The 12,386-nt window shown below is 42.1% G+C and overlaps 1 protein-coding gene across 2 annotated transcripts in view; it reads right to left on the bottom strand.

The window, feature by feature from the left end:
* Positions 1-4,413: 4,413 nt before the first annotated feature.
* Positions 4,414-12,386, bottom strand: part of AQP9 (aquaporin 9) — a 41,417-nt gene continuing 33,444 nt past the window's right edge. The window contains exons 4-6 of one of the 2 annotated variants that reach the window (XM_065941500.1): positions 12,228-12,346; positions 9,855-10,072; positions 4,414-4,588 (exon numbers count right to left, since the gene is read on the bottom strand). In XM_065941500.1, the coding sequence (XP_065797572.1) occupies positions 4,414-4,588; positions 9,855-10,072; positions 12,228-12,346 (512 nt within the window). The remainder of the gene's footprint in view (positions 4,589-9,854; positions 10,073-12,227; positions 12,347-12,386) is intronic. The other variant, XM_065941502.1, reaches the window with a different exon arrangement.

Here is a 12,386-nt window from a genome sequence, read left to right on the forward strand (position 1 = left end):
AGGAAGAGGCTGCAGTATGTCCAGGCTCTGAGGCACCAGGGGGCATGCTAGAGACCAGGATGCTTTTAGTAACCCAGGAAAATGTTTTAGTGTCTTCTAATATGACATGAAAACATTTACTACCAGTGCTATCATAAAACATTATTTAAGCAAATAAATTTCTGTCCACGAAGGCAAACATTCCTTAAGTCCCCCAAAGACATAATGTATCCATGGGGTGTCAGACTCTGCTTGGACGCCATGTGCATCCTCACACAGTTCCATGAATTCTCTCATCTAATTCAGTTCACTTATTCATGTTCAGTTTTATGGGGGCCTTCTTTTATTAGCCTCCAAACTACTTCTCTTAATAAGAGCTACTCTGTTTCCAGCAACAAGGAAGAGATTGGGGCTTGGTGTGGATCAGTCTATCTACTTACCTATCTACTTGTCTTCCTATCTATCCATCTATATATCATTTATCTATCATCAATTATGTACCGATTTATTTGTATAGAGACTTAGAGAGCCAATAAGCCTGACCAGGACTACCATGGTTTCTCTCCACACGCTATGATAAATAAACATGTTATCTCAGAAAACTTAAATTCTCAGTTTGACAAATTATATACAACTTGACATACAACATCTTTTTGTGGGTGATGTTTAGTAGGTTAATTCCGTTTAACTTAAATTTTTTTATTAAGACATCTTTGACAAATTGCCTGAGATTGAATTAACATGGCCTTTGCTAGGTTCTATACTGGAAACTTTTATAAAAATGTTTAGCAACAACTTGTCTCAAACCCTTATCAGTGGTTTCCAACTTGTGTTCTGAAGATCCCCCACCGCATAGACAGGATTTCTTTCCAGACACCCCTCAGTGGCTGCACTAGGGGAGTAAGGTATCACAGGCAGGATGAAACTTATTTCCTCTTCCTGGACCTCTTTCTATTTATAGCAGCTCTGGTTGACTTTTGGATACCACATTAAGATTTTATTTGAACAATAGGTTCTTCTGTGGCTAAATAAAACTTGTGAACCATTCTTTATAACAGGAAACTGTAATTCTTTATCTATGACAACATTTTTGAGCACTGACATACTTTTAAAAAATGCAAGTGTGTGTGTGTAAGCAATTTAAAAGTAATAATACTTTATTTTTAAAGGTTGGGTCTTTAAATATGATGCTTTTACTCCACTTATTTCTTTCAACAGCTGAGTATTAACTCTGGCTGTTAAGTCAGGATGGCTGCTATCCAAAAGCCTATAAGCAATAAATGCTGGAGAGGGTGTGGAGAAAAGGGAACCCTCTTACACTGTTGGTGGGAATGCAAACTAGTACAGCCGCTGTGGAGAACACTGTGGAGATTTCTTAAAAAACTGGAAATAGAACTGCCATATGACCCAGCAATCCCACTTCTGGGCACACACACCGAGGAAACCAGATCTGAAAGAGACACATGCACCCCAATGTTCATCGCCGCACTGTTTATAATAGCCAGGACATGGAAGCAACCTAGATGCCCATCAGCAGACGAATGGATAAGGAAGCTGTGGTACATATACACCATGGAGTATTACTCAGCCGTTAAAAAGAATTCATTTGAATCAGTTCTAATGAGATGGATGAAACTGGAGCCCATTATACAGAGTGAAGTAAGCCAGAAAGATAAAGACCAACACAGGATACTAACGCATATATATGGAATTTAGAAAGATGCTAACGATAACCCTATATGCAGGACAGGAAAAGAGACACAGATGTACAGAACAGACTTTGGGACTCTGTGGGAGAAGGCGAGGGTGGGATGTTCTGAGAGAATAGCATTGAAACAAGTATACTATCAAGGTGAAACAGATCACCAGCCCAGGTTGGATGCATGAGACAAGTGCTCGGGCCTGGTGCACTGGGAAGACCCAGAGGGATGGTGTGGGGAGGGAGGTGGGAGGGGGGTTTGAGATGGGGAATACATGTAAATCCATGGCTGATTCATGTCAATGTATGGCAAAAACCACCACGATACTGTTAAGTAATTAGCCTCCAACTAATAAAAATAAATGGAAAAAAAAAACACAACTCTGGCTGTTGATGGTTAGAAAAGTCCTACAACCTTTGGCATATTCTGAGATCTCAACTAGTTAGGGACTCATAGAGAAATTCTATCTTTGATAATAAACATGTCTACTAAGTTTTGCCATTGACAAGGAAGAGAGAAGGGGAAATGTTGCAATTCTAGTTCCTAAATAATTACTTTTTTAAAAGATTTTTTTTGATGTGGATCACTTTTAAAGTTTTTATTGAATTTGTCACAATATTGCTTCTGTTTTATGTTTTCTTTTTTTTTTTCTTTTTGGCCAAGAGGCTTATGGGATCTTAGGTCCCCGATCAGGGATGGAACCCCTACATTGGAGGGCAAGGTCTTAACCACTGGACAGCCAGTGAAGTCCTAAGAATCTGTTTTTTAAAGACAGGTATTTGACTCTTACTGACTTCTGAAACATGGATGTTCTCTTGGATAAGTACCTGACCCAGGCAAACCCATTTGTAAACTGGAAAAGACAGAGGATTTGAATGCACACACCTGGAACAAGAGAACTTCTTTTTTCCATAAATAAAAAAACTTTCTGGGGTTGATTTCCATAAGCACACATTTTCTCTTCATAATTCCAGTCATTAATCACCAAGCAGTGTTTAATGAGCACCTATGGGATCATAGATTCCACTGTCCAATCTGAAAACTCAAATTTGGGGTTACCTCTTGATTTGGGGTAAGAAGTATAATGTACCCACGGGGTCTGGTTCCGACTCATCTGGCATCTCTGTTTTTGACAGAACTGGGATCAAGGCACAGGACTTTGGTGTCTTCTCTTACGTGCCTGTCTGTTCTTGAATCTAGGGTCTCTCAACCTTCACACTGAAGACATCTGGGTGTGAATGGGTACTGCAGGGGACGGCTATCCTGTGCGTGGTAGGAAGTTCAGCAGCATCTCTGACTTCTACCCACTAGATGCCAATAACACTCCTACCCCAGCTGTAACAGCCAAGACTGTCCCCAGATGTGGCCAAACGTGATAGGTGAGAGGTGATAGGTGATAGGTGGCCAAACGTGGCCAAACGTGATAGGTGATAGGTGAGAGTGAGGAGGAGTAAACTGTCCCCTTCTGAGAGCCACTTCCCTCTAACCCCTGAGGACCCCAAGTCTGAGAATCCTGCCAGGAATTACTTGGTCACCACTAGGCATGTTTCTCAAGGAAACCCATGTACTTTAACCAAGTCAATGTTCTCAACACTGGCTACACCCACCCATTTAGAATCACCCAAGATGTTTACCAAGTTGTTTTTTTAGAAGTTCCCCAGAGATCTTAATTTATAGATAGGACAGACAACCTCTAAACTAAGTGTACTTAGCAATCTTATTACTCATAAAAACGCCAAACAAACACGTCACTCCAAATTTATTTCAAATAGGAAATGCCAGTATTTTCAGAGCAAGAAGAAATTCCATCTCTCAGTCTATTACTGTCTATTAAAGGCCCCTGGAGACATTTCACATGTGCTTTTGGTTGTTCTGTTATCATTACAAAACAGTTGAGAAACTGGATAGTCTGGGAATTCTGAGCTTTGTAACAGTTAAAGCTCATCACTTGATGTAGAACAATTTCTCATGCTTGTAATTCACAGAGACTTTTTACCTTTTAATTTTTACACTTTTAATTTTATATTGGAGTATGGTTGATTGACAGTACAGTGATAGAATTTCATTTCAGGTGGACAGCAAAAGGACTCAGCCATACATACACATGTACCCATTCTCCCCCAAACTCCCTCTCATCCAGACTGCCTCATAACATCGAGCAGAGTTCCCTAATTCAATGACCCTTGACTAAAGTGACAGGGAGGAGCCTGACCAAGAGGAAATTCCTGGAATGTACAATGCTGGGATGGTCAGGGACATCAGGACTTAGCAAGATTAAGCGTGGCCTAGGAAGGGTCACCCTTAGTCACCTCTGATAATGTTCTTCCGCAGATGAAAAATATGGGCTACCTCTTCCCTTTGTAGTGTTTCTGGGAATAAAATCAGACAATGGCAGTCTTTATAACTTAGGATCCAGAAGAATGTTGCCCAGGCTGTGTACAAATTCTGGCAGCTGCCAATCCCTCTTCTGGTGAGCCAAGAGGGGCTGGTCAAACTTTTTGTGCAGTTCTGAATCTGATATGTGTAGGATGCATTCGATGATGTTCAACTTTCCATGGGACCTTAGGCAACTCAACTTCCCTAAGGTTTTGTTTTCTAATTTCAAAGATGAGCAGCTTGATATTTACCCCAGATGGTCACTAGGAGGATTCAATTAGATAATGTGTGTGAAGATGCTTTGTGAAAGGTAAAGCCCAGTACATAGCCAACTGTAAACCCAGACCTGAGCATGCTATTACATGATTGCATTCAGTTCATATTTCTCTGGTTTGTCCTCGGGTTGTTCTGTCTCCAAGTCTGGGTTCAGACCTGGGTGGTGGATTTCAATGAGAAGAAAATAGATGAGGCCTCCAAGAACAGCACCAACCAAAGGACCCACTACAGGAATCCACCAGAAGTTATTCCCAACTCTGAAAGCAAACAAAGAAATTAGTGATACATCGCTTGACCTTCCTTCTGGTATCTGCTAGTTACTCACTAACCAGCTAATTGTTCTCCTGCTCATGGCTCCTTTTTAAATCAGCAAGAGCTAAGTAGAATGGCACTCATGGTAGCTTAGTAACCAGTATCCTTTCACTGGCTGGATCCTCTTGAGTTGGATGTGTTGTGCCAGGCTTAAAGGGAGGAGCAGGTTCCCTGCCTGACCTTACTGGTAAGCAAGGTCATTTGCATCCTATGATTGAGGGGATGCCAGAAAAATGTCTGTGTTAATTGCTTAAAGGTACTATTTTGCAGGATACTGATTTCAGTTGACCAATTCCATTGTTCTATTAGTACCTGTGACAGAAATGTCCCATTTATTTTCCTTTCAGAAAACATAGTCCCTGAACCCATGGCAACAATTGAGGGCATCTAGGGCAAGTTCACCACATTAAATGGACTTCCCTGGTAGCTCAGATGGTAAAGCGTCTGCCTACAATGTGGGAGACCAGGGTTCAATCCCTGGGCTGGGAAGATCCCCTGGAGAAGGAAATGGCAACCCACTCCAGTATTCTTGCCTGGAAAATCCCATGGACTAAGGATCCTGGTAGGCTACAGTTCATGGGGTCGCAAAGACTTGGACACGACTGAGCAACTTCACTTTTTCACTTCAGGGTAAGTTCAGGTCAATTATTCAGGAGTTGCCTTTCCCTCATACTGAAGTGGCAAGTCCTGGGGATTGTGAATGGAAGGGAGGTGTGGAGAGATTCCTGAACATGATTGGTGGGTGAGGGCAATCACAAGATAAATAATCAGGAAATATTTGTCAATGAATGAATTAAAAATTCAAAGGTAGATCTATGAATTAAATACTAAATATAATTTAATTCCATACTTATATTTTGAGGTCACAGCTTACTCAAATGTATTTTCTGATAAGGATTCCCTCTCTCCTCCAGAAGTTCTGTGTCACTACATTATATTGAAGGTCTAGTTCTGGGAGAAATCAGGTGTCTCTGTGAATTGTCACCATCTCTTCTGGGGACAGAAAATCCATTTAGATAATTCAGTAGAAAGGACCATGAGTGCTCTGAAGCAAGTAAAACTATACAGTATAGTTGTGTAGTTGTTTAAGGATATGTGCATTTGAGATAAAACTTTTTAAAAGAAGGATAATTATGAACAAAAAGTTCAGGGTATTGCAGAGGAGGCAGAGGAAACAAAAGGAACACAACTCTGCCTAGGAATTTCACAGTGTTTTATTTGGGGGACATATTCATGGCTGCTATTTACAATTTCATTTTTAATAACTATACATATTTCCATGGAACTGTTTGTATTGAACTTTTATTAGAATAATAAAGGAAATATTATATCATTTAATATAGTATTTTTAATAAAATTACTTTAAAAATAATAAAGGGGGGCCTATTCTAGAATCCATGAGACCTAGTTCTAATCTCAGGAGTGTCCTGGGTTTAGAGCACTTAGCACATTGCTCTGTGCGTGTGTGTGTGTGTGCACGCGCACTCAATTGTGTCTGACTCTTTATGACTCTACAGACTGTAGCCGCCAGGCTCCTCTGTCCGTGAGATTCTCTACTCCAGTGGAGTGGGCTGCCATTTCCTCCTCCAGAGGATCTTCCCAACCCAAGCATCGAAACCAAGTCTCCCGTGTCTCCTGCATCGGCAGACAGGTTCTTTACCACTGAGCCACCTGGGATCTCAGGACTACAGAAGGTCTTTGAGCAAGTCTGCCCATCTCTGAGCTTCATGCTTCCGTCTATACCGTGGTCCTTTCCACCCGTACCATGCAAGCACTCTCTTAGATCCTGAATCTTAGATCATCAATGCAGGTTCCAGGGAAGAGCACTGAGATTGAGCACAGTGGCCACCAGATGGCACTCTTACTGTGCAGGAAAGAGGACGTTGCACTCCACTCTTCTCACAGAACCTTATCCCATGCCTCCAAATTTTCTATGAAAAGAATTTTCTGTGAGAAGCACCTTCTTTTCAGCACATACTGCTGCTGTTTAATCAGTCGTGTCCAACTCTGCGACCCCCCGGGCTATATCCCACCAACCTCCTCTGTCCACGGGATTTCCCAGGCAAGAATACTGGAGTGGGTTGCAATTACCTTCTCCAGGGGATCTTCCTGACCCAGGGATTGAACTCACATCTCCTGCTTGGCAGGTGGATTCTTTACCACTGAGCCACTGGGGAAACTCTCTTCAGCACGCGAAGTGAATTTAACCACCTTATTTGACCCATCACTTCCTTTTTTTCTAGCACTGATTTGTGGTGAATCTCTCACTGTCATTTAACAGATTAGGGGCTAAGATACCTGCCAGCATGCATGTCCTCCTTTCACTGTCTGGACCTTCTTGAGCTGGATATTTTGTGCTAAGGTCACAAGGCTTAAATGGGGAGATTTGATGTGGCTTCCTGCCTGGCCTTACAGGTAAACAAGGTCATTAGTGTGCTGTGATTTGGGGGGGATACCATAAAACTGTGTCAGTTGCATAGAGTATTATCATCAAGGATTCATTTCTTTGGCTAAGTTATTTTAAAAATTAACAACAGCCCTGAGATCCTTCATCTATTAAGCTATTAACACTTTAATGTGAATTAGTGAAGACCACTTGCTTACATCCTAATGTGTGTGTGTGTGTGTTTTAATTGCTCAGTCATGTCTGACTCTTTGCAACCCCATGGACTGTAGCCCACTAGGCTCCTCTGTCCATGGGATTCTCCAGGCAAGAATACTGGAGTGTGTTCCCATTTCCTTCTCCAGGGTATCCTGCTGACCCAGGGATCAAACCCAGGTCTCCTGCATTGTAGGCAGATTCCTTACCATCTAAGCCACCAGGGAAGCCCAAGAATACTGGAGTGGGTAGCCATTCCTTTCTCCAGGGGATCTTCCCGACCCAGGGATGGAACCCCGGTCTCCCTCATTGCAGGCAGATTCTTTACCATTGGCGCCATCAGAGAAGCCCTTTTACATCCTAGTACTTAAGGGGATGCAAGAGTCAGATAGGGTCTGTCTTGCCCTTGTCAGACTCTCGGGAACCTACTTCCCTGTCATCCTCACTTCTTGCCATATAGGGGCAAATGAGGGTCTGAGAATAAGGCAGTCTAGGTTTCATTTGAGATCCTGGATGTGGATTCAAACTTGGAAATCTTCTGAGATGCTTGTCTTGGGTGGAAAACCCTGAAAGGATGGAACTCTAGAGACCCTTTGGAGTCCTATTACCACTCAAAGGTTTTCTTTTGAACCTTTGGTAGAGGATTTTCAGCCAGCCTAGCTATTTCATAACTGGTATCTGCCCCTTCTACTCCTTTTTAATTTCTTTTATATAATGATGTCAGATTAATTTTTGGTAAATTGAAGTCCTAAACACATCAAACTTTTGCCCTAAATCCTTTGCTGCTCCCTATAATCTATAGAAAAGAGAGCAACAAAAATCCCAGAGTCTTGTTCTAGAAATCTAGTCCTCTATGATCTGAAACAATTGCTCTTCCAAGTTTCTTCAGTCTTCCAACTAGACTAGAGCATGTGTCATTTTAATATACTCTCTTTAGATACAGATGCCTCTTTGCTTGAAATAGCCTCTCTGTCTCTGATTGAACATGTCCAAATACTATAAAACAATCCTACTTTCACTCCCATAGTTCCTAAATTTGGAGCTGCAAATCTTCTCTCAACTCCAGGGGTTAGTCATTTGACAGCTTCAACCTGTGTAAGAGCCTATGCTCACCCTCTGAAACAGAACATAAACAAAGCAGTAAAGGGCATCTTTAGCACTGGGCCTTGAATAAGGGATTAGGAAGCTGCATGGATGAATGAATGCATGCATGAGGGGGAAAATCCTGATCCTAATAAGGGATGCGGTGCTCAGAGCTTGGCATTAGCTGATTTCAACATCACAGATGTGGGCTCCTGCCATATACTCAACAAAGCAAAGAGAACAGGCAAGACCTGTTTGAGAACTACCATCACTCTTAGAGCTTTGGGTGAATCACCAAGCAAGGCTCAAAGCGAGGTCAGGTCACTCTGGCGCGTCTTTGTTTTAGGGGTCTGTGTGAAGCTCACAGAGGTGTCTTGGTGGTGAGGTGAGGACAGTGGTCTCCTGGAGTGAACCTCAGGAAATTGGAATTAAAGGAAACTCGTGGGTTAATTCTGGTCTTTGGAAATAAGGAGACCTTTAACATATGTTCTCAATGGTCCATTGGAAGAATACAAAGGATCCATCCTAGCTGTGAACATTTTGTTCCACCTTTTCATGTTCTGTTATGGTCATTCTGGAACAGAGCTCCTCAACTGTGGTACTCTTAGCATTTTTGGCTGAATAATTCTTAGTTGTGGGAATCTGTCCTGGGTACTGTAAGATGCTTAGCAGTATCCCGCGTTGGACTCTATCCACTAGATACTGGTGACAAGTTCTGCCCTCACCATGCCCAGCTGTGACAACCCAAAGTGTCACCATGCATTGCCAAACACCCTTGGGGGCAAAATTGCCACTGGCTGAGAACCACTGCTCTAGAAAATTCATTGTATTGTTTGTTCCTTAAAGATAGGGTATATTGGGGACTTTCCTGGTGGTCCAGTGGTTAAGAATCTGCCTGGTGATGCAGGGGTCTTGTGTTCAATCCCTGGTCAGGGAACTAAGATCCCACATGCCATGGAGCAACTATGCCTGCATACCACAACTGGAGAGAGAGCCTGTGCGCTGCAACAAAAGGTTCTGCATGACATGGGGAAAATCCCGTGTGCCGCAACTAAGACCCGACACAACAAAAGAAACAAAAAAGACAAGGAATGATGCTCGATTCTTTTTGTATCCTTCATCTCCTAGAACATATGTGGCACAGAGCATTTATCCATTCGTTTATTCAAGAGCTTTCACTGAGGCTTTCTATGTGCTAGACCCTATTTCAGTCACTGCAGGCAGAGCAGTGAGAACACGGTTGAGGTCCCTGTCCTCACAATGCTTACTCTGTAGTGGCTCCAGTGCTCCCAGTGGTGGTGATTAGAATAGTGTCAGTGATTCCTCTCTGTCTCCCTCCCCCTTCTCTCTCTGTCTTAAGCACACACCCATCATAAGCCACCAGTGATACGTTCCACACTTATGACGAGGGTGCTCTTCCCCTCACCCTCCCATCTGCGCTCTCTTGGATCTCCAGGTCGGAGCCCAGCCTTCCCATTGAGGCGCAGCAGGAATCTTCCTCCCTCTTCCCCCATCATTTTGTTACTTACGTGAACACCTCAAACCCCCAACCTGCCAAAGCAGTGAATAGTCTGGGACTCAGGTCTCGAGCCGGGTTCATGGCACAGCCACTATTCATTCCCAGAGAGGAGGCGATGGTAACAATCAGGAGGCCAATGATAACAGGCTCTAGACCTCTGGGGACTCCCAAGTTTCTTGAGTCAAAAATGGCAAAGATGACAATGAGGAGGAGCATGGTGGCCACTACCTGGGTAAGGAGAAAATGTACGAGGGGTTCAACTTATATTCTTCCCACTGGCCCACCTCAAAATGCACCCCCTATTATTAAAAACAAACCTAGTAAAAAGCAACATACACTGGCTGAGTACCGTGTCAGAGCCTTTTCTTCTCATAGCAGTCCTAGACGTGGGTGCTCACATCTCTCTCCTTTAAGACTGGTTACCTGACCGAGGTGACACAGTCAGTGGCAATCAGGTGTGGATGCAGAGAGTTTAACTCTAGAGACTGTATCTCAACTACACTGACCTGCTAAGCCACTACCAGATAAATAGAGGGCAAGCTGCAGGCTGGAGAAATGAACAAAGGGGCTTATTCAAATTTTTGAGAAAAATGGTGTGAGACGTCAATAGATACATGGGCAAAGGAAATGAAAAGACAGCTCATAAAAGAAAAATAGATTTGAAAAGCAAATAAGTGCAGAAAACTGATTGGTAATGAAAAAAATGCAAGCGATACTAAATGTTAGGGAAATGATGTCAGTCCTCTCAGGCTTTCCTGGTTGAACTAATCATGTTTTATGCTTTTGAAAGGCAATGTAGCAATGATTTAGCAATATGTATTTTAAAAAGCCCATAAACGTGTGTACTCAATTGGACCCAGTTGGATACTTGAGAACTACACCTTGGAAATAATCTAAAATATGGAAAAATCATAAAATGAGTATGCAAATACATAATTAAGCATTATTTATAGTACTGGAAAACTGAATTCCACATCAACAGGACAAAAGCAATTGTGTAGGGCCCATTCTATAGTCTATTATACAGCCACTAAAAACAATAAATATGAAATCTGTGTGTACAATGTGATGATTAAATCACACATTAACATGAAATATTTTTCTAGGTTAACATGAAAATGAACAGGTATTTTTTTTTTTTTAATTAGAAAACAAAAACTATGTGGTAACATTTTTTTAAAAAATCAGAGGCTTCCCTCATGGTTCAGTTGGTAAAGAATTCACCTGCAGTGAAGGAGACCCAGGTTTGATTCCTGGGTCAGGAAGATCCACTGGCGAAGGAAATGACAACCCACTCCCGTATCCTTGCCTGGAGAACCCCCGTGGACAGAGGAGCCTGGCGGGCTACAGTTTATGGGGTCACAAAAATCAGGCATGACTGAGTGAGTAAGCACACAAATGTGGTAAATTTTTTTTTTTACATGTGGTAAAATTTAAAAATACTTATGACAGGTAAAAAATTATATGTGCACTACATTTTATACTTGAAAATAACATAAAAGACAAGTTGTACGGGATTATACAAATAATGGTAGCAGGTATTTTGAAGTGGTGTGGTATAGAGGGTGTTTCCCCCAGTCTCTACTTTCTAAAATTTCTAAACTATTATTTGGAAATCATATTACTATTTTACTTTAACAACGAAATGACAGCCACTATCTACTAGATACTTATTATGTGCCAGGTACTTCACTGCTTTTTCTCATTAGAACCTCACACTAATCTGTGAGATAAATCCTATTTATTCACAATTTACAGGTGAGAAAAGGAGGATTGAAAGAGGTTAAGAAACTTGCCCAAGGGCACAGAGCTCCTAAGCAGAAGAATCAGGATGAGACTCAGACAACTGATTTAAGAACAGAATAGTTGTGCTCTTGGCTACAGGACAAATGCTTGGATGCCCCTTGTTTAAATGTCAATAAGGAGAGACACTTCTAGCTGCCTGGAGAGTCTAGATAAACCTATATACATGGGGAGACACCAAGGACCCTCAGCTCGCCTACCACACTTCACAGTTCTTGAACTGAGAACAAAACGTCTTTTCTCCAGATCTCTACATTTACATGATGTGAACAAATGAGACAGTTTTGCAAAGCAAACCCCACTTGCCCCTACTGGGGTTGAAATGTCCACTCCTCCACTTTTCTCTGAATTTCAGCTGATGTGAAACAAGTGTACTTTTTAAAGAGGAAGCAGGAAACTCTTAGTGATTCAACTTTGGCAAGTGCAAGAATTTGTCAGCAAAGCTAGGTTTATGCTTAGGGACCTCCAACTTTGGAAACACAGACTTTCCTTTCTGATAGGCCTGTAATGTTCCTATGCATCCTCCTTACTAGATTATGTCTTTTCACTGAAGTTAGGTCTTTGTTGCATATACACTTACTTGTTCTGCAAACGCATTCGCCAGAGACAGATATGGAGCTGGGTATGTTGCGAAAATGTGTGCTGTTGCATTTTCTCCCACGATGAGCAGTTTTCCACCAGCAAAAGACATAAATGCGTCTACAGAAGACAGAATTCTGGCACGTTAGTGTCCTTTGGG

The sequence above is a fragment of the Muntiacus reevesi genome, chromosome 7 (genome assembly GCF_963930625.1).
Source record: "Muntiacus reevesi chromosome 7, mMunRee1.1, whole genome shotgun sequence".
Lineage (NCBI taxonomy): Eukaryota > Metazoa > Chordata > Mammalia > Artiodactyla > Cervidae > Muntiacus > Muntiacus reevesi.